Source organism: Rhipicephalus microplus, chromosome 9, assembly GCF_043290135.1.
Source record: "Rhipicephalus microplus isolate Deutch F79 chromosome 9, USDA_Rmic, whole genome shotgun sequence".
NCBI classification, from domain to species: Eukaryota; Metazoa; Arthropoda; class Arachnida; order Ixodida; family Ixodidae; genus Rhipicephalus; species Rhipicephalus microplus.
Window position 1 is genome coordinate 25,574,882 of NC_134708.1, and position 27,986 is coordinate 25,602,867.

At 47.2% G+C, this 27,986-nt stretch overlaps 1 protein-coding gene across 1 annotated transcript; it reads left to right on the plus strand.

Moving 5' to 3' along the window:
- The first annotated feature begins 2,215 nt into the window (after positions 1 to 2,215).
- LOC119164939 (uncharacterized) lies at positions 2,216 to 27,986 on the plus strand. The gene is made up of 5 exons (XM_037417137.2): positions 2,216 to 2,786; positions 4,144 to 6,775; positions 11,298 to 11,402; positions 23,930 to 24,303; positions 25,322 to 27,986. The coding sequence occupies exons 2-5, from the start codon at positions 6,493 to 6,495 to the stop codon at positions 25,589 to 25,591; spliced, it is 1,032 nt and encodes a 343-aa protein (XP_037273034.2). The 5' UTR covers positions 2,216 to 2,786; positions 4,144 to 6,492; the 3' UTR covers positions 25,592 to 27,986.

Below are 27,986 nucleotides of genomic sequence, written 5' to 3' on the forward strand. Positions count from 1 at the left end.
CCCACTACCCTCATTTCATCTCTCATCACGTGATCACCGCCTCACCGTAGCTTCTGCAAAGGGGCGACAATTCTCTCCCTCTTCTTCTTCGTCGTCGGAGGGAGAACTTCTTCGATCGCTGCTCACTCGAAGAGATCCCTCTCTCCCCACTGTTTCTCAGCTGCTTTCCCGGAATGATTGGGGAAGAGGGAAGGGGGTCCCGCTTCTGCCGCGAAAAGGAACGAGCCACTCCTGGGACGGGTCGTTCGAGACGAGGGGCGGGATCGCCTCGACTGATATCGCCTTCCCTCGCTGGCGCTGCGAAAGAACCCTGAGCCAAGACTCCGCCCGCGGCTACTCAATGTTAAAGGGATCTCTTCTGGAGGCGTGCACACTTCGCCATTGGTTCGAGGAGGAGACTTTCGGAGAGAAAAAAAAATAGGAGAGATGGGACGGTAAGCGCAGTAGAGTAGGGAAGAGATGATAGAGAAGAAAGGAGGAGAACGAGAGCAATGGGGGAATAGGGACTTTTTTGCCCCTTTTGCTCTTCCTCCCACCGAGCGCTACTGAAAGTGTGTTCTCTCCCATCAGTTGCTCATCCATTTGGACGATAACGACATCCAAAAGGAAGATAAAGCAAGCTGAGAGTAATCCTCCGAAGAACAAGATCAATCGGCTGTTCGCTTGTCGGTGACGTGTGAGAGAGAAGGGAAATATCAAGAGGTTAAAAAAAGAAGTTCAAACAAAGAGGTCGTCGAGAAAAGTGGTTTTGATTTTGCGTATCCGAAAGCCGCTTGACGCGTGGCGAACGAGGAAAGAAAGATGAGAATGGAAAAATTGTTGAGAAGGAAAAAAAGAATAGTTTAGGGAAGAAAAGGGAGCCACAGCTGTTCTCTTCGTTTTTTAGGCAAGTGGTGGAAGCTTAGGCCCTTAAAAAGATTTTGAGATCCAGAAAGACAAAGGAATTCATACTTTGACTGTATCATCTGCTGGAGATAATGGGTGTGCTAAACATTACAAAGCATTTAATGGAGGAAGTGTATAGTACTTTGTTCTTGACAACGGTTGGATACCCTAATGAATGCACTGTTTGAGGGACAAAATTCCTATAATCCTAGCGTCTAGGTGACGGAAATGCGGACGCATCTAAAGTGTGGCGTGTAAGTCTAGACTGTAGCAACCCTAATCTTTTAACCCGACTGAAGCTCGTTATTGCGATGTGGTATATCTGGGAATGTTATACTCGTCCAAACTCGCTGATTTGATGCCGTCGGCGGTGGTCCCACTTCGGTGCTGGCCAGTCGCTGGAGGCTCATTTACATAGATTTTGGTGCATGTTGAGTGACCGCAGGGGGTATTCTCGGGACCTCCGCAACGGCAGGCATCATATCATATCAAACTGTTGCAACGTGAAACCAGTACCCACCATATGGCACACAGTGGCGTCTAGGCACACAGTGACGACTATGGCACACAGCCGACTAGTAGCAAAAGCACAGCTACGTAAATAAAAAAATAAAGTATTAAAAATTTGAAGCTTTTGTAGCAGTTTCCTCGCAAAACTTATGAAAAGCCATGCTGCAGAAACCGTTAGCAGGCAAAACTGAAAACCTTTTGAATGCTAATTAATAACGAGAAGTGCTCATAATTGAGAAGCACAAGAGGATATGGCCTCATCGATAACGGTGTTGCAAATAAGGCTTGCATGACCGGTGATGGCATTTAGGGAAAGGGTCTCAATGGGAAGAGGTCGAAGGAAAGGGAAAGGTACAACCTAAAGAGGGAAAAGTATGCTCTCCCCCGCTGGCACAGCAGCTAAGTCGGGACGGCCTGAAAGGCAGGGTCGAGAGAAAGAGAATAAAAAGAGGTCACAAATGAAACAAAAAGAAAGAGATATGACTGCGACCGACACAGAGCTGCAAGAAGGAAAAAAAAGAGAGAGTGGATGCAACGAAAATATAAATGACAGAAGGGAAATGTGGAGGGAGAGGTTAGGGTGGGGGGGGGGGAGTACAAGGGTGCACTTGCGGGGAGGTGTCAATCGGTGGCCTGCCGGCGAGGGGCTGGCTCTGCCACCCTGCTCTTTTCCCCCTTATTCCCCTTCTTTCGGACTTTCGAGAGGTCCCCCCTCCTCCCCACCCTCTTCTCCCGAAAAACTTGTCTGGTTTGCTGCTCCCGGAAAGCGCCCTTCCTAACAATTCCGGCGTGTTCAGTGGCGAAGTGTGAGCGACGTCGAGCTGACGTAGCCTCGCGTGGAGGCGCTGTGCTCACCGCGATGGTCGCCGTCAAGTGAACCTGCGACGTTGTTGCCGGGATCAGGCGGAGTTTGTTTGTTAGTTTTGTCGATCCATTCTCGCGTCTTTTCTCTCAGCATTCTTCTCTTTATTTGTTTACTTCGTGGTGTGCAAAGTATCGTTGAATGTGAGAAGAATTAAGGTTGCGCCGATGGACAGCAAAGATGAGAGGAGGATTCTTTTGTGCTGTGCTTGATACATCGCGACATCGATGAATGACAAGGGGTACTTAGCTTCTCGATCGGTAATGAGCTGTGTCGGGAAGGAAATCGACGCCGGGTTCTTGTGAAGATCGCGTCATGGATCCGACATCGAACGCCCTTCAAAGCCAACCGGTTGCTCTATGTTAGGTCTACGATACCGTGAACTGAATCGATGACAGCTTCTGGTGTGCAGCGATTTCAAAACAGTCGAGTGGGTTTTCCAATACAAAGCGTATGTCCAAGTAAACGAGGAATCCCGGACTGCAGCTGATTGCACCTAACCGCTCCTGATAGGGGATATCGACAACCGGTAAGTCGATGTTTTTCATATATAAGCAATTTCACAAGATTTGTTACTAGACTATCATTAGCATACCAGATGTTTTTATTATACGCTATATATATATATATATATATATATATATATATATATATATATATATATATATATATATATATATATATATATATATATATATATATATATATATATATATATATATATATATATATATATATAAGGGAAAGAAGTGTATACCTAAGGGCTCGTTTTTCCGTGTCTTTAACACAATAATAATGAGATATAACAGGCAGTAATGCCAAGGAATGTACAGGGGAAGTTATTAACATTAATGGAATGTAAATAAGAAGAAAGAAAAGTGGATGAAAAAATTACCAACTGTAAGCAGGAATCGAACCTACGACCTTCGAATATATATATATATATATATGTGTGTGTGTGTGTGTGTGTGTGTGTGTATGCAATTGTAATCACACATTTATTTTATTCAACGTTTACATTATTCGCATGTTGTAATGCGAAAACCTGTTGATGTTCATTTGCAATACAATTGAAAGTAGAGCTACGACAAAAGCTTGTATAAGAGTTCTTCGGTATCTGAGGGACGAAACAACTCAGATGTAGTCAGTCAACCGTATTGTTGGTCAAGTATTTTTTATGTTCTTCAGTGACCCATAATCACGGAGCACCCACAAAAATTAACCATGGATTACATAAGATGTTTTTATGAGGAGCTATCAGGTTTTGGAGGTTTAAATACATTGCTCACCGACGCGTAGCACTTTGTAAAGACTTTTTTGCTAATAGAACTGCTGTCAACGCCTGGTGACACTGAGTAAAGGTTTCATGAGGAATGTGAATGATGCTAGGTAGTACGTAAAAATTATAAGTATTAGGTTTACTACGTATGTATATAGGCGGCAAGCATTTGCAATGGTTCAGTTCGCCCCGCTCGCTTATCACTATACTGCCGGGCACGCACATCATGCAGCACTGCGTGGTCCCCCTGTAGTACACTATTTTTCCTCATGTTCTAGTCATGACATGGTGTCACGATGACAATCGCGAGCGGCAAGGGTGTACAGAGCACTTTCTGTGGGATAAGTTTGATCTCTTCTTGCCTTTATTTCGCTCCTTTGAATTATTACGACTTGAACAGAAGTGGAAAAATTAGCACTAAATTTGGATGACGCTGTGCTGCCAAACAGGATGCGAGTTCGTCATAACTGGACGGCGCGCAACTGCACGATTGCTAATGCCTACCGCATATCACGTTTCGTTTGACGACACCACGCTTCAGTTTCATTTGATGGTACCGAATGTGTGTCCAAAGTATTTTTCTCTTCTTTCTACTTGTATCTTGCAGGTTGACTCATCTTCCAGCTACTGCAACCGGGCACCGAATTCAAAGAAATTGCTCCTATTAGCGGTGACAATTTGTGGCGATAGCGATAATTACGTTCTCTACGAAACAGATGACTCTCAGCATCGTTGGCGCAGTGTCACAACGTCACGTGAGGCTGAAGATGAAGCGCGTCGTTATCCAACAAAATGCGGCTAAATGAACGAACGGATAAATTGTAACACTCGCGGGGATTCCGATGTTATGTTGTTCCTCGTTGAAATCGGACCCAGAAGCGAAACCACCTATAAAGGATGAAAAATAGCAACTGTTTGCGCTTAGCTGGTGATGGTGACATCAGTGAATATGTAGATGTGAAGTCGAGAATCAAGTATGAAGTTTCAGAGTTGGTTTTTCGAGTGAAACATTGAAACCAGGCAACAGTTTGTTATCGAAATTTGTCCTTGAAAGGGAATGGTACCACGCCCAGAATGTGGTAGCAAGAAAGTTGTAGTAGGCTCTAAACACGTAGAGACGGCCTCAGCATGGTAAAGGTGGCGTGAGATATGTTGTAAAAAGAACCTGAGGTTTCAAAAGCTTATCAGTGCTTATCAGCATCAATCGTCAGATTAGTCATAGTCAAAGAACAGCGACAAGACCTTGCCTCACATGAGTGCTTATTCGTACTCGTGTTTCTGTTGCATTTTCTCAGCAGCAGTCTTTGATAACTTTTGCTCGCACGCAGTGCCAAAGGTTCTCGTTTCTCACGAACCTAATAACTTAGAAGTGTGAATATTTCTTGCAAACTATTTCGGATAAACAGTGTTCAGTAAAATAAACCACGGAATCGTCAAACAGATGGTGGATTTTCGTGAGTCAGTCGAGTGCTAATGAAAAACTTGAACGAAAAAAAACTTTATACAGGTACTATAAAAACAGCGGGCACTAGGCATTGAGTTTGTTTTGAAAAATCCTCATGTTTAATGTATTTAAAATCAACATAGGTGCCGTCTAAAATGCCATAGCAGCAGAAACTAGTACCAGTGTTCCAGATCTTGCGCCTCAAAAAAAAAGTTATTCACGTTCTGCTAGAGTAGATGTTCATAAATACATGTTATCCTTTACTCCACACAGGTCAAAATAGTGGGGGCCAGAGCTTTGCTTATTTTGCGACTTAAAGATTCCCTCTTATGAAAAAGGCTACGTCACAATTTTGGTATTTACTTTCTTCAGTGACCGCCATAAAACTTGCGATAGACATAACCGCAATCCTCCTTTTTTAAAACTCTGGATTTTTATGCTGTTGGTAATGTGACTTACTTCTTGTTTTCGCACTAATATATATTTTATCAGTTCTCACGAAAATAACTTCGTTAAAAGTATTTGCCATTGTTCTATCTGCTTCATAGATTTGTCTGCATTCCAGAGAACTTAGGAGTAACGTTACAACGTAGAAGGCAATGCCTGACTGACTGTGCAAGGAACGTCTGGCGCTTATGATGAAACCCTTCTAACTTATCTTAACATATCGGTAGTCATTACCCAGATCTTAAAGTGAGTGTCACGCCCTTATCAATCACAAAAGTGAGCAACTCCAAATTAACAAAAAAGAACTCTAGGCTCCAGAAAGCCAAACATCACTTAAGCTTTGCCATAGCTTTGACCAAACTGCAAATTGAAGTGGCCATGTTCGGGGTCTCCTGATGAGTACTATGGCGGCCTAAACATCAGAACCGCATGTAAAGAAACTTTCGTGTTCAATTTTGTGAGGAATAACCCTACCAGATACTCTTGCAATTCTTTGCAATATGACTTCAGAGCGCCGAGAACAATCGCGTCTTGTTGACAGCCTCACAGAGACTTAGTTCATCAAGCAGGTCACCTTTACCGGGGAAGCAGTCAATCTAAACGACTGAAAAACATAGATACAGCTCTGATGAAGCTATTCCATACTACGCCGCCTTTAGGCTACGCGTAATGTAACGATAACTTTAGCTACACTGACACCGTATCACCTTGCAAGAAACAATATTCTTGGATATCGTGAACATCAGCATAGAGACAGGTCCGTCTTGAGCCCTCTATCCTGAACGTCACCTGTTGAGCGAATCTTCGGACTTAAAGCAGCGAAAACCGGAAGCCGCAGCTCTCCGAACTGCACCTCAGTTCTCGAGCATTCACCGAAAATCTCTGAGGTTTTCACCAAAAATCTCCACTCGAATATTTCGCCTTAAGTCGCACATAAGAGTTTTTCAAAAGGCGTCTTCACTTGAAGTCATCGTCTCGCCGGAAAACCTCCAATCGACAACGTTAGAGAGCGCGTGGACGTTGACCCAGACTTTGAAGACACCTCGTTCAGAGCAGTGCCGCTACATGGAAGCCAGCGCGGGTTTTCGGATCGGCTTCCCGTACGCCCTACACGCCCCAGGTCTGTACGGCCCACCGTCCTTCGGCAGCCAGCTGTCCGGTGACTCCGCGGCCGCTGCCGTTCTTCGAGGCAGCGGTAGCAGTGGACGCGGCGGTGCCTCCCCACCGGCCAGTGGCACGACCCGGGCCGAAGTGGCGGACCTCGGTGAGGAACTGCGAAGTGACGACGACTCGCCGGGACCCGTGGCCCGCAGGATGGGTCTGTCGCCCACCAGTTCGTGCTTCGGCGGTGAGTGGGAAGCGTATAGGCCCGTATTCACAAACCAACCTTGTTCTTACCGCTCGTTTTGCTCAAGTTCTGTATTTTCTGCGTGTGTTATAACAGAAAAAGAAGGAAGGAAGGGAAGCAACAAAAGGGAGAAGGAAGGGAGGTTAACCGGAAAGACATCCGGTTGGCTACCCTACACTGGGGGATTAGGAAAGGGAATAAGAAAGACGAGAAAGAGGGAAGAGAGGGAAAAGAAAAAAAAGAGTAAGAAAGATCAGAGAAAAGCAGGGAGCTTAACCAGAAGGTGGTATCTGGCATGCTACCATGCACTGGGGCCAGGGAATGTGGGAATAAGAAAGAGATAGAAAACAAACAATAAGGGGAGAAAGAAACGCAGCCACCCTCACACGAGAATGATCAACTGTGAGTAGTTCTGACAGGCCAATAAATCGCAAGACAAGAAACTTAAGAGCGCTTTTAAGGCCTTCTGTAATTTAAATCGGAACGATGACATATGGCTGGTAGAGTTACGTGGCACGTGATCATTATTCAACAATATATTATAACCCCAATGTAAAAAGTTATCTAATTATTTGCAATCAGTTAAGCTATGTATCTTTGTAAACAAAATTCAATGAACCACCAAAGCTACATCTTATAGTTACAATCTGGCCATGAAAATTACCAAAATAATAAAATATATATATTTTTTGGAAACTTGCTGAAATTCCTCACGTCGAACGCCCCGTTAAACACGTGCAGTATTTACGAAAGCCATCGTGTGAGGCGATATATTTATACCACAAGTGATATAAAGAGACTTTAGACCGCAAGAATTCTTAATTTACTACTACATTACTGCATGGGCCCTTTACTTTGTCAATAGTTCACAGAAATAGCGAAAATAGGTCTGCAAATGAGGAAACCTTGTGAAAAAAAAATTGTCCCGAATCTGCATGTTACACTGCAAATATCGTCGAAAGAGGATAGTATTGCGTCTGGAAAGAGTGAACAAAACGTTTATTCGATGTTCTGTGCAAGAAAACCGGTGAATGGTATGCTGTAGGCGCTGCGTTAGAGTGCCTCAAGCGTGTAGCGGAGGTGAACCAGCGCATCGAGGCACGTTAGACACGAGCACCATCTGGCAGTTATCTTCGAAATCGAAGGCATGCGCGCCCGCGGATAAAAATGCGTGCCAATCTCGGAGGTGATAATAGAGAGTTTTAGTACTGCGGAATGGTGCTACGTACGCATCACGCAAGCGCCTTGCGTTAAGTGGCGTCGTTTGCCACTAATCGGCTTTTAGTACGCCGTAGTACCCGCGTACGTAACTAGCGTGAAGCGTGTTGCGTCATCTGGTAGATCAAAATAGAAGCACGTGTTGTTGACAGCCAATGTGAGCCAATCCAAGTGTTATAGCCAGATTATGGCCATATTTTAAGCCACAGAGCCTGTCGGTGCTTGCCTTCGATGCCACCATTTTGCAAAACGAAGTCTCATGCTGTCGCAAACTTGTTCGAGAGCGGCGCGATCAGCTCATACGTACGCACGCACGCATTTCATGCGTGCGTACGTAGCGGCTGCGTACGTAACGCGATACGTGCGCGTTGTGGTCTGCGCATGCGCACTACGCAGAACGTGGCGTCCTTACGTACGCAACGCCGCCACGTACGCAGCGTACGCAGTACTAAAACTCTCTAATGTGTTGAACGAAAAGCGACGGGCAGGTGCCATTACCATGACGTCGTAGCAAAGCGTTGGAAACACTTACCTTTTTGAACATCGGGTTGCACTGTCAGCGTAGCCCGATATTACGCTACAGTCCTTAGACTTACTTGTGTGTGCCTCTTCTAGTATAAAGGCAGACATAGAAAACATCGAAGCGTTGTTGTGGCTCCTCAGATATGCGCAATATTTGTTTTTCAATTGACAATCGTACAACTTTAAAAGCTAAACCTTGAGCATTAATGGTGGGCTCTGCAGATGGGGTTGGCCGTTTGGTGCCGTTTAAGGTATTGTTAAGGGACGACATACATACATACATACATACATACATACATACATACATACATACATACATACATACATACATACATACATACATACATACATACATGCATACATACATACATGCGTGCATACATACGTGCATACATACGTGCATACATACATGCATGCATACATGCATACATACATACATACATGCACACATACATGCATGCACACATACATGCATGCACGCATACATACATACACGCATACATACATGCACGCATACATACATACATACATACATACATACATACATACATACATACATACATACATACATACATACATACATACATGCCCCGCCGCGGTGGTCTAGTGGCTAAGGTACTCGGCTGCTGGCCCGCAGGTCGCGGGATCGAATCCCGGCTGCGGCGGCTGCATTTCCGATGGAGGCGGAAGTGTTGTAGGCCCGTGTGCTCAGATTTGGGTGCACGTTAAAGAACCCCAGGTGGTCTAAATTTCCGGAGTCCTCCACTACGGCGTCTCTCATAATCATATGGTGGTTTTGGGACGTTAAACCCCACAAATCAATCAATCAATTACATACATACATACATACATACATACATACATACATACATACATACATACATACATACATACATACATACATACATACATACATACATACATACAGGCAGACCACAATTTTTCCGTTGAAGGTCCCCAAGAAAGACTATCGTCTTTAAAAGCGTTATGAATGTTTTCAGGTATTTGTTCGGTGTGACCTACTGACGCACAGGCTAGTTAGGTGTGTGAATGTACGCGTAGTATAAGCAGTATAATGAGCATTAGCAGTATTTACTCATATTAATGGAAACAGACCAGGACTAAAGCTCAATTGTAATGTTACAGTAATGCCCTGAATCCACAAAGGGTGTCCATTTACAAGCGAATCTATAAAGATGTCTCCAGAGACACCTTTCTGCTCCTTTTTTTTTGAGCGTATGTCTAACACTGAATTGTCTGTTCTCTTGCGTGCTTAGAAAAAATCGGATATATAGGGTTATGATTCACCATACACATAAATGCCTTATTGTGTAATTAAAAAAGCGCCCCAGATCTTGTCTTTCTGACTTACAATTAATTGTTTTGCGTTGAATTGTCATTTCACTTGCGGTGAACTCGTGTCAACAATTTCTACAAAACAAGCGTAATTTTCAAGGGAAGTACAGGTATAAGTAAATCCGACAGAGAATGGTGAACTGCACGGAGTAAGTTTCGAATCGCACACCAAAGTTTAACATGAGCTAGTTGATACATTCTAGAGAGAGAGAGATAAATATGCAAAGAAAGGCAGGGAGGTTAACTAGACGCACATCCGGTTTGCTACCCTGCACTGGGGAAGGGATGAAGGGGAAAAAAGAGGTTTCAGAGAGATACGAAGGTACACACAATCACGAGCACACTCGGGGAGCACACACAGTCTACAGGCGGTCGCTCAAGTTTGTTGACTTTAAGTAAAGTAGCAGTGCTTTAGTCGCTTTCTGCGCAACTGAGGCAGATGCCCAAGGTCCTAGTATCTTCTGCACACAAAATGGTCCGGGGTCAAGTTGATTCATTCTAAGTTATGCTTATAGTATAAGGCATTTTAATGTAATCATTCATTCACCAGAAACGCTGTGGCAGTTATGCAAGAAGTTCTGTCAGCAAAATATGCAAGTTAGCACATCTCACGTTTGAATATCGTTGAATAACCTCCGCGATCGGTTCCGTCTGCCCGCTGCCAGAACATGTCGTGGAGGCCACGACGCCACAACAAAGAGACGAAAAGTGATCCAGGACGACCTATTGACAGCCGGGCAAATAACGGGGCATTTCTATTCAACAACACACGAACCACGTTCCTTTATTACTTAGTTCTAAAAACGAAAAAAAGAAACCCAATGACAAGTGGTAAAAGCATTGAACTATTTATTGATGCAAACGAATCTAGGACGACTGGTGTCGTTAGCTTCAATCACGTCACGTTTGGTTTAAGAATCGGAGTCTAGTAGCGCTGAGCGATATGCGCGAAAGAGTAAGTACGAGGAATGAAAAGTCTGTAAGCAGGAGTTGTGTCGAAACTGATGTTTCGACTAGCAGACTTGTCTTCCTCAAGGCTAGAACGAGGAAGACGCATAATGTAAAACAGGATACAAACACGCACAACAGGATGCATAGGACAGGGCAGATGGTTATCCTGTTCTGTATGTCGTTAATTCTTACTGCTCGCTATGTGAAAGAGACATGATCTGTAAACAAGGACACAAAAGAGTGTCTTCACTTCTCGCGCGTCCGTGTTTGCACGCCTGCTATCTTTAGCGTGAATACCTATTAAGTAGCTCAGCTGGCCGCCATTTTAATCTTTGTTGTGTTTAGTTTAACGTATCTACAACAGAATGTCGAAGTGCTTCTAAGATGAATGCAAATGCCGTAGGCTAACTCAAAGTGGAAGTTTCGCTTGCAAGTTTCGCATGGAGTGTTGAAATATTGAATTTTTTTGGCGTAGTGTCTGTACACCCGTCCGCACTGGCCTCAGAGATGTCGTCCACACAAGGTCATCACGGGCTGCAGAGGCATATGCACCCGCACTCGCAACACCACTTGCACCCAGGTAAGTCCTACAGTCAACGCAGTTGCAGAATTTATTACGATATAAACTTGAGCGAGTCGTTAATGACTCCTAACTTCACTTTTCTTTTTAAAAAAAAATTCCTCAACCCGCCACGGTGCCTCTGGTGGCTAAGGCACTCGGCTGCTGACCCGCAGGTCGCGGGATCGAATCCCGGCCGAGGAGGTCGCATTTTCGATGGAGATGAAAGTGCCTTAGGTGCGTGGGCCTAGATTTAGGAGCACAATAAAAAAAAACCCAGGTGGTTCGAATTTCTCGAGGCCTCCCCAACAGCGTCTTCATTACACATATGGTGGTTTCAGATGTCAAACCCCAAAATTTGCTAGACTAATTAAAAATTCTTATTTTTCAGGGAGGGTATACAGAGTGGGCTTACAAATGTAGAGTACTCAATTAGCAGCCACTCTTCACTGTGTTGATGGGAAGGTGATCTCAGCAATAAGACGGGCAGGCCGTTCCACTCAGTCAATGAACGAGAAAAGAGGTTATCAGACGGCTGTAGTGGGGCTGGGTTGACGGGTAATTTATTTTTTTTATTTATTGAAGCACAAGACTTGTTTCCATTTGGAATACCATGTGTGGAGGGTCATACATCACGTTCAAGCAGCACAGATCGGGAGCTTACAATTGTACAGTACGTAATTAGCAACCACTGTTCATGGGAAGGCGAGGTGATTGTAAAAGAAGAGATTTTAGGTGATGCTCAGTATGAATAGAAGTGCATTGGGGTGGGGCCGAAATATATGGTGCCTGATGAAGCGAGCTGTAATAGAACTTCTGAACAAGCATCAGTGAATTGATGTGACGCCGGTATACATGGCGGTGATTCGAAGTGAGTCTTCCCGATTTTAGTACAGTAGGCTTAATTTGGAGACTGGACGGGTGCCTATCTCGCCGAAACCTTTCCGTTATTCGTCGAAGCATCGGGAAGCGCACACATTTACTACTGGGAAAGAGTGTATTTGCCGCGTATACGTTTTGCTAAAGATGACACGCGGCTTACGTCGCTTGGTTGTGCCTTGAGAAGTTGCAGCTCAAGAACCGCTTGAATGTTATCATAGGTAAAAGAGCTCAACATGATGCATGGCCAAAGAAGTGCCAGTTTCTTTCATATTGCGTATGGCTACGTTTACACACGCATGACCCAAGAAACTTCTGGTTTCATTTGATCACGTGTCCGATTAGAATCAGCGGGAAAGAAAAGCCTTGGCGAATAGCCTGCAGATATTCAGCACTTTCCTCACTATATTTCGGCTAATGTTTCAAACAAATACATTTCTGTGATCTACAAAAGTTTACAAAATGCACCCTAGCGTTTTAAACCCCGTACTGTTATCTGAAAATGTAAAAGGAGGCTTTCCTTGAGCTGACAAAACATGAACACACAGTTTCTTTCTCGGAGACAGAGATTGATAAGAGAAGGCACGGAAGTTTCTTGAGGCAAAACGTTCGCCACTACTATCTCATACCTAAAGAAAAAATAAAGAGGAATAATGACTTTGTTCAGATTGGCAAGCTGAACTCTCAGAACTCTAATGACATATCTTAGACTATTGTATGTTCATTATGTGCGGGAAGAAAATCAAGGCTGAACATTCATTTTAGGGGCGAAGCTTCTTATAATGGCACCCGTTCGTCCCTCGTAGCCGTTGTAGTATGTAACAAGTTTAACATTTTGACCTCCAAGGTGGTGCCGGTGAGAGATTTCTTCTGTGAGTTGTTGAACAATAAAAAATAGTGCTCAATGTACATGTCAATGGCTGCTAATGAGGAATGAGACACAGGAGCATTCGGCTTTTAGCTAACGCACACGCTGCGATCCTCATTAGCAGCCGTTGGCATGTACATTGAGCACTATCTGAAAAGAAAGGGTTGCTACGTTATACTCGCTGGGTGTAACCTCCTTAGTTTTAGAAAGGTTTCGCAAGCGTTGAGCCGCAGTGCCATGAATACAATGAACTTGTATATACCATGAATGAACTCGAGGTGGTTAAAAATGGGAAGTAGATACGAAGCGCAACTGCTGCTGCTGAAAAACATTTATTTACAGATGTTATTTACAGGGAGGGCGCGAACGGTCCTTAAGGGGCCGCCCCGTACAAACACTAGGTGAGCTCCCTCTTACGGGAGCCCATTGGCGTTGGCCGCGGCCCGGGCACGCCCGACCAGGGCCCGTTGGGCCGTCAGGTCAGAGCAGCCGAGCAGGGCTGCCTCCCAGTCCTCCCGCGAAGGGTTGGGTAGTGGGGTAAGGTTTGGGGTTTTTCGGCATGCCCACACCATGTGGAAAATGTCAGAGGAATTTTCCTCACAATGCGGGCACTTCCCCGTGCAAGCGGGGTCAAAGTGTTTTATGATTGCCGGGCACAATAGAGTTTTAGTATAAAGGCGAAGGAGGATTCGCTCCTCCGCCTTCGTGAGGCCCTTACAGGGTTTCGGATAGACGTTATGGCCGGATTGATAAAATTGTGTGACCTCCTTAAAGGTGTAGGCGGGATTGGGTTCGAGTTCCGGATCGGTAGGGGACGAGGATGGTGCCCGGAGAGTGAGCGCGCGGGCGGCGGCATCGGCCGTCTCATTACCATCGAGGCCCGTGTGAGCCGGAGCCCATATGATCGTTCGGTGCGCGGGGGCACCTAGGTAGCCGCTGTTCTGCAAAATTTTATAAGCACGGTACGGAATGTATCCCTGTTCAATATTGCGACAGGCACCCCTTGAGTCGGTGATGATGACCCTCGAGTCCTGATCTGCGGCGGCTAGTGCGATGGCGATCTCCTCCGCGTGCGTAATGTTATGTGCACGGAATGTAAGTCCGTTTACAACGGTGTTTTGGTGGACGACCGCAGCCGTGTACCAACCACCGTGGTGCGGGCCGGAGGCGTCCACGTAGAATACTCCGAATTTGTGGCCGTAGTGTCGAGCCAAGGCTTCCGCCCGCGCGAGGCGTCGGCCACTGTAGTCGTCTCGGGTCATGTTAGCCGGAAGAGGGCGCACGTGCAAGGAGTATCGCCAAACTTCTGGAATCCGTACGCGCTCTTCCGTGTGTATTGAATGATTGATGTGTAGCCGGGCAAGGAGGCGGCGACCCGACGGTGTTTTAGAGAGTCTAGTATATTGGTTTGTCAAGTGCGCCTCTCTCAGCTCCTTGAAGGTGTTCACCATTCCCAAGCCCAAAAGGCGCTGGTTAGAGGTGCTGACAGGAAGGTCGAGGGCGCGCTTGTAGATTTTGCGGAGAATGACTTCGAGTGCATTCTCGTCGGATTTGCGTAGGTGGAGGTATGGAGCCGAGTACAGGACTCGGCTGGTTACGAATGCATGCGCCAGCCGCAAGGCATCTTTGCATCGTAACCCCCCGCGCTTGTTGGAAACCCGGCGGACCATCCGGCCCACCTGGTCCCCCACCTTACGCAATTTGGCCAATGTTGTGTCTGCTCTGCGATTTTTGTGTATAAAAAGCCCCAGTACTCTAATCTCATCGCGTTCGGGTATTGGTCCGCTGTGAAGGGAGAGGTCGATTTTTGTGGTGCACTTTGGTGAGGGGCGTATGTGCACGAATTCCGACTTGGACGGGGAGCACTGAAGGCCGCAGCGACGGGCATAGTCATCCACGATGTCCGCCGCTTGCTGCAGGCTTGCCTCCATGTCTCCTGCCGAGCCGTGTGACGCCCATATGGTGATGTCGTTGGCGTACAGCGCATGCTGTATGCCTTCGACTTTCGCCAGCTGAGCGGGGAGTCTCATCATTGCCACATTGAATAGGAGGGGCGAGAGGACCGCTCCCTGCGGAGTCCCTCTCGTGCCTAATCGGTAAGGGCCGTGTTCAATGTCCTGAATCCGAATGTATGATTGTCGGTCAGTGAGGAATTGTTTAATATAGTTGAAAGTGTTTTGGCCGCAATCCACCTGTGAGAGATGTGTTAGAATAATTTCGTGGGTCACGTTATCAAAGGCCCCCTTCAGATCCAAAGCGAGCACAACTTTGTCATTCAGGGGATACTCGACTGGATCGAGGATCTCATGGTCGAGCTGAAGCAAGACATCTTGCGCGGACCGGTGTGGGCGGAACCCGAATATGGTGTCTGCAAATGCACTTTGGTCTCCAGGAACGCGGACAACCTGTCGCGCACCATCGTCTCCATTAATTTTCCCACACAAGAAGTAAGGGAGATGGGGCGGAGGTTGTCCGCGTTAATGGCTTTGCCCGCTTTGGGTATGAAGGTGACCAGGGCGGTCTTCCACTCAATTGGTAGGCTTGTTTTCCCGATCCAAATGGAATTGATGTAGGCAAGGAGCATGGTGTAGGCTGAGTCAGGAAGATTGGCAAGTAATTTCACGGTAATTTTATCCCTTCCCGGCGCCGTTCCTCGCCTCATTTTTGCTAGGGCTGCCTTCAGGTCGTGTAACTGGAACAGTTGATCCAGCTCCGCGTTCTCGGTACCTGCATACGAATACGCCGGCCCTCGGGAGTCCTGCTGTGTGCATAGATATTGGTCTCGGAGTTTACATGCCAATTTGGCTGTGTCTCCGTCGAAGCTGTGAAATGCTCGTTGCAGATGCTTTTGTGTCTCTGTTCGAGTTTGGGTCGGATCAATCAAGGCGCGGAAGAGGCGCCAGGTACTCCGGCTGGACATTTGTCGAGCGGCCGTGTTGCAACGGTCCACCCAGTTAGAGTCAGCGAGCTGGGCCGCGTACTTTGCTACTCGCTGGGTGAGCTCAGCGATGCGAATTTTGAGCTTTCGGTTGTGTTTTTGCCGGCGCCATCGGCGGACGAGGCTGCGCCGGGCCTCCCAGAGGTGAAGGAGATGGTTATCCACCACCGGAGTCGCCTCGGAGAGTTTAATTTGTGTTTCTGTGAAGCGTAATGAGGAAACCAGTTGCTGGGACCAAGTATGGTATCCTTGCTCCTCAATGGGTGTCGAATTGGCGTATATTTGCCGAAACTTCGTGTAATCGGGTAATTTTGCCTCTCCGTAGGGTCTTGCCAAAGGATAGGTGCGAATGGTGGTGTTGAGTATGCAGTGGTCGCTGCCGAGGGTTTCTTCAGTGTTGACCCAATCCGCATACTGAATGTTTTTTGTGAGGGTAAGGTCCGGACATGTGTCCCGGGTCACGGAGTTACCTACGCGAGTTGGGTAGGCAGGGTCGGTGTGAAGAGTTAGGCCCAGCGTGGACATAAGTTCCGCCAATTTACGTCCACGTTTCTCTTCACGTGCATACCCCCAGAGTGTGCTGGGGGCATTAAAATCACCCACGATCACCAGAGGGTCCCTGCCTGCAACCTTTAAGGCGCGGCTAAAAAGGTCTGCGAATGTAATGTTGCTTAGTTTCGGTGAGCAATAAATGTTTAGCATGTGCAGTGGCGGGTCCTGTTTACGCAGCGGAAGGAGTGTCACCATCACGTACGAGAAAGCTGGCTTAAGGTCGAGATCAGCTAGGTTGGCTGTATAATTTTTGTGCACGCAAATGCAAGATAAAGGGTCCTGCTGAAACGTAGTATAGTTTGTGAGTGTGGCAGCACTCCCTGGCTCCTGGAGGGCTACCACAGCAGGAAGGTTTTGAAATGCTGCGAGGAAAAGCCGGAGGTTGGCGCGCTTAGTGTGAGCCCTAAAGCCCCGACAATTCCACTGGGTGATTTGGATGGGAGTGGCCGTATTGGATACGAAGCGCAAGCCGTAAGAAAGTAAAAGCCGAATTCTCCGCCTCTCATTTCCCATTAGCAGCCATCGGCATGTACATTGAGCACTATCTGAGAAGAAAGGGTTGCTACGTTATACTCGCTGGGTGTAACCTCCTTAGTTTTAGAAAGGTTTCGCAAGCGTTGAGCCGCAGTGCCATGAATACAATGAACTAGTATATACCATGAATGAACTTGAGGTGGTTAAAGGTGGGAAGTAGATACGAAGCGCAAGCCGTAAGAAAGTAAAAGCCGAATTCCCCTGTCTCTCATTTTCCATTAGCAGCCATTGGCATGTACATGAGCACTATCTGACAGGAAAAGGTTGCTACGTTATACTCGCTGGGCGTAACCTCCTTGGTTTTAGAAAGGTTTAGCGAGCGTTGGGCCGCAGTGCCATGAATACAGTGAACTAGTATATACCATGAACTAGAGGTGGTAAAATGTGGGAAGTAGACACGAAGCGGAAGCCGTAAGAAAGTGTGTGTGTGCCACCTCTCGTTTACTCCTTGGAATGTGCGCTGGATGGCGGTGCTTCTATATGCGGAATATATGATGAAAATATGCGAGATGGTGGTACTTGGAGTGTTGACTAGATGGACGAACGGACACACAGACAGGTGCATGGAAAGACGCACGGATGGCTGCATGACCGGATGGACGCATGAACGGACGCAGGGGCGGATGCACGGACGAACGCATGGAGGGACGCACGGATGGACGTGCGGACGCACGAACAGACGCACGCACGTACGGGTGCATGGACGTATGAATGGTCACACAGATGGACGCATGGACGGACAGAAGCGAGCACGAATGGACGGACGGATGCTTCGCCCCCCTCTTCATCATTCACCCCGTGGATATGCTGCCATTTTTAGATGCGGAGCATCTAATACTCGAGGCTTGTAGTGTGGCGCCGTCCACAAGCTTCCTCCTCCTTCTTCCACCATCTGTGCATCCCTTCCTCCTCTACACACCACGCGCGCTTCACTCCTCCACCATCTGTGCACCCTTCCTCCTCTACACACCGCGTGCGCTTCTCCTCTTCACGAACATTCGCTAGCTGTATAATGTAGCGCGCATGCGCCGTCACGCTTCGAGAACATCGGCAGCTGACGCGCGCGCATGCGCCGTCGCGCTTCGAGAACATCGGCAGCTGACGCGCGCGCATGCGCCGTTGCGCTTCTCCCCCTTCTCGAACATTCGACAGCTGACAGTGTATGCGCCGTCGCGCTGTATATATACTCAAGGTCGGCGCTCGCTCGCTCAGTTTCCGCTCGTCGGTTGGTTTGTACGGCGCGTCGACGTCCGAGGTCGCGGTGAAATGAATTCCAACGAATCCACAAACACAATGATCGACGTCCCTTCGACCAGCGCCGCCCTTTCGCATACGTGTGTACGTGTTCACTCATTTAACACCCCCTCCTACAACCACGTTAACCAATTTAGCCATCGACCCAAGTAAGTCGCAATTTAACACCCCATTTCACAACCACGTTAACCAATTTAGCCATCGACCCAAGTAAGTCGCACTTTAACACCCCGTTAACCAATTATATGCTCCGCATCCTCCTCAGTGTTCCCCCGAGGGAAGCTGCGGGCAATATTTTTAAATCTTTTCTTATCCCTTCCCTTGTGAGCTACTGCTCAGGTGTCTCACTCTGGTGCAGACAGTAGCAAGATTCTCTTTTAACTTCAGTTTTTCTATTTATTATTCAAAACACCTTCCCCTCGCGTGTTCAGGGACCTCGTATCCTTAAGCATTCCTAGATCGGAGGTTGCCGAAACTGAGATAAAATAACAAAATTGATCCATTTTCACCTGAAACCTCCCGAAGACTCAGATAAAAGTAATATGTCATTGTAAAAACACTCCCTAATTGTCTCTGTAAAGATCAAATCTAGTCATGTTTGCACACAATGTACTAACGAACGCAACCAATGTGGCCATCCTTTCTTGAAGAATTTGCAAGGTGGGGTCTGGAGGATGGTAGCAGTAACGGTTTGTTTCTTACAGAATTGTTGTCAGGCATTGAGTTCTTGTGTATCGCATTGAGTTCTCGTGTACATATATGTCAACATTGTCATGTATATTAGAGCAAATGTCTTCACTGTAACGTAGTGATGTTAGTCGTGAAATATAGATGTGCCGAGGTGTATATGCCCTGTTACTGGGATGGTATGAAGCCTTTGTGTTCTGTACATGCTGTAAATAATTTTTTTCTAAGCAAACAGTGTGCATCTTCACTGTAACATAGTGATGTTAGTCGTGAAATATAGGTGTGCCGAAGTGTATGTGCCCTGTTACTGGAATGGTATGAAGCCTTTGTGTTCTGTACATGCTGTAAATAATTTTTTTCTAAACTGCATCGCTTTTGGCGCTTTCTGGGAACGGCTTTAAGCTCTCCCATTGTAGAGTACCCTCTACTCTAAATCGTTACCCACTCTTTCTAACCCCCCCCCCCCCCCCCCATTTGGTGTAGATTGTTTCTTTTCGTTCGCCAGTACGCTTTCGACTGGCGTTGAAGGTATTATAGTTAACCGAAGTCTTTTGCGTGACCACCATGTTTATTTCGATGCCTTCGGATGCGTGTTGGCATTCAACTGCACCTTCTTTTCGTTGCGTATAAGCATCGTTCCGTATAAGCATTTGTCGGTGTGCACGCCCCAGTGAATTATAGCTATGAATTATAGCGCATTTATTCGCTCCCTTGATGCATTCCTCTTAAATTAACAACAGGTGGGGCTCTCAGGGGACATTAATTGCGACTTAGACTCGCACATAGACGTTCTAGGTTCCGAACGCGGCCGGCCAAATTGGAAAGCCAGAGAACTTGAGCGTCTAATGCAGCAATTAGCCTTGAGTGGCATGCATGGAAGTTCACGACCCTGGGGTAACGTCATTGCCACCGACACCAGTGTACATTAGCGACTATCACCCGGTTATGTTCTCTCTCCGCCGGCCAGAGGGGACGCCGACAATTCACAAACCATGGCGTCTCGAATGCCGCGTCCTCCAGGACTCTCAGTCTAAGGAAAGAATGTCCTGAGCGTTAGGCGCATCACTCATTGGGGCGGACATAACTGATTGGGATCGCGTCAAAGAACAGTGGCGCCATAATTGCAGTGCGTCGGGCAGGGGACTTCGCACCCGCATGTCCAGAGATGCTTCATTGTTAATATAAAAAAATACGCATTGCCCACTGTGATCCCAGCTTTTCCCCCGAGGTTCGCGCATAGCAAGAGGAGCTCGCTGAACGGTACCAACGTACCATGCGCGCTTCTTTGCTCTCGGCTGCAGCTTGGCGCTGTAGAAGTGCACCGCGTGCGCACCCTGAGGTGCTGTGGTATGCACGCAGAGCTCTTCTTTGTCCACCAGGCTTGCCTGCCCACTCACTAAACCCCACAGCCTATGCTCCTGCGGGTACGCGCGACTTTCAGGCATTCACTCAATACTTTCAGTCAATGACTCAATCTGTTGCTAGTGTCAGTAACCCAGGATACGTTTCTTCGCATCAACTGCTAAATGGAACCTCATGATTCCAACATGTCACATGACGTTCTCGTATCACCGCCATCCGATGACGAAATAAAGGGTGCATTAGACGCAATAAAAAATGGTTCGGCCCCGGTTCTGACGGACACTCTGAAGAGTTTTATGTACATTTCTGCATGACCTATAATTGGTCCATTTATGTCACGCGTTATTCACTAGTGTTTCAGAGATATTATCCTTCCAACCTCTTTCCCCAGAACCCTTATAACTCTATTTCAGAAAAAAAATGGCAGATCTCACGTACATGCAGTGAGAATCGACGATATCGAAGCATCAATGAGAAATGTTGATATGTCACTTTAAAATCAGCACAAAGCTACGAGGTGGAGCTAAATGATGTCGTACATAACTTCCGTGTCATGATTATTATGTTTGGATGTGTCATTTACCTCCGTTATCTATTCACGTCACGTGATACCAAATTTGGTATATGTGGAGCAAGCGAAACGGCCGCGAGCATGCTGGGAGCGTGGTATGTTGTCATGTTCTTACATGACACGCCTGTAAAGATTATCATGTTCGCACGAGTCATATATTTTCGTCATCCATTGACGTTACTTAACACCAATCTTGGTGTATGTGGAGCTGCGAAAACGGCCGCGAGCGCATCAAGAAGGACCTAGTATACTCCAATGCAGCGTTGACGCGCGCGCACGTTGGGCCAGCGACGCTACGTTAGCAAAATGCGAGTGCTCTAGTCTGACGCCAGACGCGACCGGCGTCCGTCGGTGCGGCCCAACGGGAACCGGTGCGAAATGTGACATGCTGCATTTCGCGCCGATGTGTTACCCAGACAACACTGCGTCTCCCTCTTTTTGTGACGGAGGAGCGCCGGACGCGCTGAAACGCGCATGCGTCAAAGCAACGCAGCGCGGCGCACGCCTGCGAGTATATAGCAGGACCGGCGCCTGGCGTCGCAACGCCGGCGTGACGCGTCAAAATGAATGCTGGCGAGCATGCGCACCGCGTCACGTCGAAAGGTATTCGCGCCTTGACTGTGGCGCGTAGTCATGTTCTCACGTGACACACATCTCATGAATATCATAGCACCAGTCACATACCTTCGTAATGCATTGACGTCGCGTAATACCAAATTTGGCATGTGTGAAGCTAGCGAAACGGCCGCGAGTGCATCATGAGTTTGGCATGTAGTCAGGCTGTTACATGACACGCATGTCGTGATTATCATGTTTTTATGTGTCATTCACCTATGTCGTCCGTTTGCGTCACGTAATACCGAGTTTGGTAGATGTGAAGCTAGCGAAACGGCCGCGAGCACATAATGAGCGTAGCATGTAGTCACGTTGTCACATGACACGAATCTCTTGTTTATCATGTTTGCACCAATATCATACCTTCATCATCCCTTCACGTCCCGTAATACCAAACTTGGTATAAATGAAGCTAGTGAAGCGGCCGGCAGTGCATCATTAGCATGGCACGTAATCATGTTGTTACATGACATGCATCTCATGATTAACATGCTTGCACCAGTCACACACCTTCGTCATCCATTCACATACCGTAATACCAAATTTGGTATGTGTGACGCTAGCGAAACAGCCGTGAGCGCATCATGAGCTCGGCATGTAGTCATGTCGTTACATGACATGCATGTCATAATTTTCATGTTAGAGTCTGTCGCTAGTGTTCACCTTGCAATCATGTCATAACATACCAATTTTGCAACGTGCAATGTGAACAAAACCACCGCAAGAGCTTCAGGACCATGAAATGTAAATCATGACATTCATGACATTCATGTCATGATTTTCAAGTTATGACTAGTCAAATATGTTCTTCATAGTCATGAAATGCCATACCAGGTTTAGTATCGATACCATTATCGAAACGGCCAGTAGAGCTAAAAGTCGTAGGCGGCTAAATAGATAGATACGCTCAAAGTTGCCGAAGATCGCTAAGAAATGCTTCGCATTAAAGAAAAACGGCCGATGATTTACATTACTATGTGTAGTCTACTATCATGTACTTTTTTTACTCTTGAGAGAAGTTTAGTGAACCAGTCTACTCAAACACTAGAGACACGTTAGTGCAGTGTCACGTTAGTGCAGTTGTTTCTTTGGCGTATGTATATAAGCTACACTGGCCGAGGTTGAGGAGGTTCGGGTGCCTTACCGAGAGGCGTGCTGTGCATGCCCGAGGAGCAGTGGCGTCACAAGGCTCACATGTGGTGCGTCGGAGGCGGCCTGGAAGCTCTTGGAGTGAGGTGTCACTAGGACGCTGGCGCCTGATTCACATGAGCTCGCTCGCTCGCCCGTTCGTAGCTTACACTACGTATATCCTTGCATATATCAGAGCTAAATCACTGCTAATTTTTTTAAAGCCTCCCTTGTCATGGTTTCTCATATGAAAGTAGAACACCTTTTTTTTTTCTAAGAGCAGTCATAAGAGACTGCTTACTACTGTTTTACCTTAGTATTCTGCGCAGTTCGCCGTTGGTTGCCCCGCCGTGGTGGTCTAGTGGCTAAGGTACTCGGCTGCTGACCCGCACGTCGCGGGACCAAATCTCGGCTGCGGCGGCTGAATTTCCAATGGAGGCGGAAATGTTGTACGCCCGTGTGCTCAGATTTGGGTGCACGTTAAAGAACCCCAGGTGGTCGAAATTTCTGGATCTCGAGCCCTCCACTATGGTGTCTCTCATAACCATATGGTGGTTTTGGGACGTTAAACCCCACATATCAATCAATTAATCAATCGCCGTTGGTTCTGACACATTGGCAAACGACGTGTTTTATGCCGGGCTCCAACGAGTTTGTGCACCCGCAGCTGAACAGCATCGTCATGCGAACGTACTGCTTCTGCTGTACAATACCTGAACTTGTTTCTTATGAAAAAGGCAATCACAGATACAGAATGCGTGTGCAAATTTTCAGCTCTGGCCAGCCGTATCAGCAGCCACTGCAGAATATCGTTAGACAAGGGTGCTTGCAAGCGGCAGTAATGCCACGGCGCAGCATATTTTCGCGCTAGGTTTCGCAACTCGGTAGCGTGCCGGCGAGCTTTCGTGACCAGAAAAAAAAAAATGTACGGAAAGGCTGCGGTGTTACTGATGTACTTACAGTGTAAAGACCGGTAGGACTGTTCATGATCTGCTTTGATCCCCATGTGTTCTTGTAGTTCTGTCAATATCTTCCTCTCCTCCTGTGTCTCTTTTGGCCCCTTTAAGACTTATCTTGGTGCAGGGTAGCAAACCGGACAAGCGTCTGGGTAAACTGCCTGTCTTACCTTGATTCTCTCTCCCATTTTGTGGCTGATGCAGGCTCCGTCGTCTCCGTCGGAGCACGACCCTCCCTCGCCGCTGTCACAGCGGCCGTATCGTCGGCGCCCAGCCTGGCCAGTCTGCCTGCAGTGAGCCAACCCGGCGAGCGGCACCGTGCCCCGTCGTCGACCCCCGAGCCTCCTCGGGCGCCGCCCGCGAGTCAGGCGTCCGCCATGATGGCCGGGGGCCGCAAGCACCGGCACGCCAAGACCATGCGGCTGAGCATCAACGCGCGCGAGCGAAGGCGTATGCACGACTTGAACGACGCGCTCGACGAGCTGCGCTCCGTCATTCCGTACGCGCACAGCCCGTCTGTGCGCAAGCTCTCCAAGATCGCCACGCTCCTGCTCGCCAAAAACTACATTCTCATGCAGGTAGTGTATACGGATGTGCATCTGTCTGTATGTCCCCCTTTTCCCCCCGTCTCTTTATCTGTATCTACCTGCCTCTAGTCTCTGCCTGTCCATTAGTCTGGCCTTCTGTCTCTCCTTTGGTGCTACTGGTTTTTAACTACATGTTGGTTTCAGTTGATATGTCTGTTGACTTGTCTGTCTCGTGGTTTGACAGCCAGCTGATTTATATATCTAAGAATGCTTCCGTCTGTATTATGTGCACAGCATATTACTGTGCAGCCATCTTTGTCAATGTGTTCGTCGACCTGGTAGGTTGTCTGGCGCTTTTTTTTCCCGTCAGTCAGTCTATAAGTACCTGCTTTCATGTGCCTGTTCCTTCATCTGTTAGTTTGTCAGCCCGTTTCTCGGCGCATCCTTCTGTCTGTTTGTAGAAAGATACGGCTGGCTCCAGAGGTGTGCGCCTGGGGAGGGGCCGGGGGTGGCCACCCTCTCACTCGTCTAAGAGGTCTGCTAAGTCTGCCACGCACCTTTACTCAGTCGTACCTGTCCCGCCATTGGGGGAAGTGCAGGGCTATGGCTTCGCAGGATTTTTACAACGGCGACCGAGAACTGTGATGTTGCATTACAAGAATCATTTACATCTCAGCTGTCTCCCCCCTACCCATCCCTTAAAAGCCGGGGATCAAAGGCAGGCCTTTCGTAGAAGCACGTGACCACTTCATTCGTGTTTGCATTCGTTGCGAAGCTTGGTTACTCTATAATTTTACGAGGTGGGAAGGGGGGGGAGAGTTGCAGTGGTACTTCCACCCACGCCCCCTAATGGAGGACACTGTTTACGCTCATGGTTGGTTCGGTGCAGGAAGGATATTAAGACTTTCGTGGTTAGCCTTCCTAGAATTTCTTAATATTTATCCACGGAGAAGCTCAGAGCAAGGTTTCGAGCTAAAGGCCGGATATCGAGAGTGAATTAATCCTGTTAGTGCCACTTATATGTATTTACACTGTAGAAATTTCACGTCTAAACTCTCTGTCATTGTAGGCCAACGCCCTGGAGGAACTGCGTCGCATCATCGCGTACATGAATCAGGCCGGAGGCGTGGCCATCCCAGCCGCAGCCGCGGGTCCTCTGGCGGCTTGCTGCCCCGTGCCGACACAGGTGGCCTCGGTGCAGAACCACGGCGGCGAAACCGGAAGAGGAGGCAAGTTCCCGGGAACCCCTAGTCCTGGTCTCTTCTCGCCATTCGCTCCCGCGCTGAACGGCGGAAGCCCTACGGACTCCGGAGGTGGCATTAGTGACGTCAAGCCGTGACATATGCGAATGCGTCGCGAGATTTGACTGTGCGTCGCTTTTGTGGACGCCGTTGTTGTGACAACGTGGTTTCGCTCCCGTCTACATCACATGCACGGCGGACAACGGTGACACCATCGGCGAAGAACAGTAGTGCCATTCACAGCCACGTCTCCTGGACTCGTTTGTGCGAACGCCCGTGATGTTGTTTCGCTTGCTGTGTGCGTCACATCCACAACGGACAACAGTGACGTCCTCTGCAGTCGTGGTCCCAGGACGCGTTGACCAGTGCACGTGCGCTGTTGTAGCGAAAGTGGCCGCTAGGACACGACAACAGCGCCAAGTCATGGTCAGTCGTTCGTGGCCCACGGAACCAGTGGCCAACTGTAAACGCTGCGCTCTTCAAAGTGTCTCGACAAAGACGCGACCATGACTTTGTGAGCTCGTAAGCAGACGGCAAGGATCAGTACATCTTCTCGACAAGCTTAGGACACGTGTAGTCTTAGTAGATAGGCGTTGCTCTAAATGAGAAGAAAGACGGGCTGTTTGGCATTTGTCCTACGATGTCACGTGTCGTACGATAGTAGCCGCGTAAGAACTATTGGCAAAATTGTGTCTTTGCCAGGCTATTAGAGTTTAACATGCTGCCACTTCATAAACCCTGCTTATCGGCCATTCCAACTGATTTCGTCGTTCCGAGCGCACTTTTCGATTCGCGAACGGGAGTCGATCGCGAAAATGAAATGTCGAGAGAGCTGTACAGGTAGCCTGTTTCGTGTGACCAAATTATTGTGCCCCTGAAATATGTATATCATTTAGCAATCGATAGTTAAACATCTCTTTTTGGTTAGGGCCATCGCCTCACTTTATCGATCATCGTACAAACTGAGGATGTTGGCGTGTACTACCAAACATCGGCGACGCTTGTCAGACGACCACAAATAGTTGATAAAATTGGTTCATGTCCTTGATTTAAAAAGTGGATAATCTAACAAAAAGCAGCGTATCGATACACCATTCTTAAAAAAATTGTACCCTTATTTAGAAGCCAAGAGGGGTATAATCGGTAAAGCAAATAGCAAAGTGGCGTATTGGGCTAGATTTCTTTGCGTATTTTTAATTATAACTTATAGGGCAAAAAGTTTGTCGAATGTAGGTCATCTGCGTCAAGTTGAAGTATTAGGCTCACTGCTTTGTTTAAGTTGAGTACGAGGCTAAGCACGCACTCGGCTATAGAACATTTGGTCTTAGGTAATTACATGACAAACCCACACGGACGCACTGTCACGAGTTCCTCTTAAATCTTTGATGTGATTATTGACTCTACAAGCTCATAAAACCACTCTACTGGTTACATTTACCTGGGAATCCTACTACTTGAAGATAGTTTGATTCGCCGTCAAAATTTCTCGACGCATTGTGTGCTATTTATTGCCCTGACTACATCACGCGCACTAGAAAGTTTCAATAAATGAATTTTATTATCCTGTCGTCATAGTGTTAAAAACAATGCCGTGATTCGGAAAACCTTTGCAGGACATTAGAACAATATATTGGAATTTCCTGCTAGTCTTTGACTGGATGTTTGACTACGTTCATGTGACGCGCCTTAAAAAGCTTAAATATACGAAGTAATTTATCCTGTCCCCATGGAGCTGCAAAAACAATGCGGTGATTCGGACAGCCTTTGCCGGACGTTAGTTCAATATATTGAGGCCGCCTGCAAGTCTTTGATGGGGTGTATATTTTCTTGCATCGAAAGTTTGCCGGGATATTAATAGTGTTTCGAAGAGCTTGGATAAATTATGATCAATGAGAGGTTGCTGAAGAGTGCAAGCCCAGGAACTGCTGTAGCCAGACGCTGCAGTTTTTGCATTTCACTAATGAAGCTGCATACGACTATAGCGGAACCGAAATTCGTCAGTCCTACGAGCGCGAAAGCTGGTCATGCTTATGTGCCACAAAAAATTAGTCAAGTACCACCACTCAGAAGTGGTACACAAAAAAGGAAGAACGGAACACATGAGTGGGGAACACAAAATAACGTTTTCATGGCAGAGGTAACCAGTAATTGATAAAGACTTTGATTAACCATTGAAACTAACAAAGTATTAAAACTTTGTTCCAAGCGCTTCAGCTTCGCCGCATAACCATAAGTACGGAACGCTTTGACGGTGACTTTTGGAATATCCTTTTTTTTCATGATCTCATGTGTAATAGTGTGCGAATTCAATCTAATTGTGATGAAAAAAAAGCGCAACGTGGCTTTATTTTTTTCCTCGAGTGTTCATAATATTCTACATCTGTGGCGAACTTCGTCAACGGAGTTTTTTTTTTCTTTCAAAACGCGGATGTTCGCGGTTTGAACGCGAGCGCGCGAGATGGATGCATAAAGAGACAGAAGAGTCGATTTCCA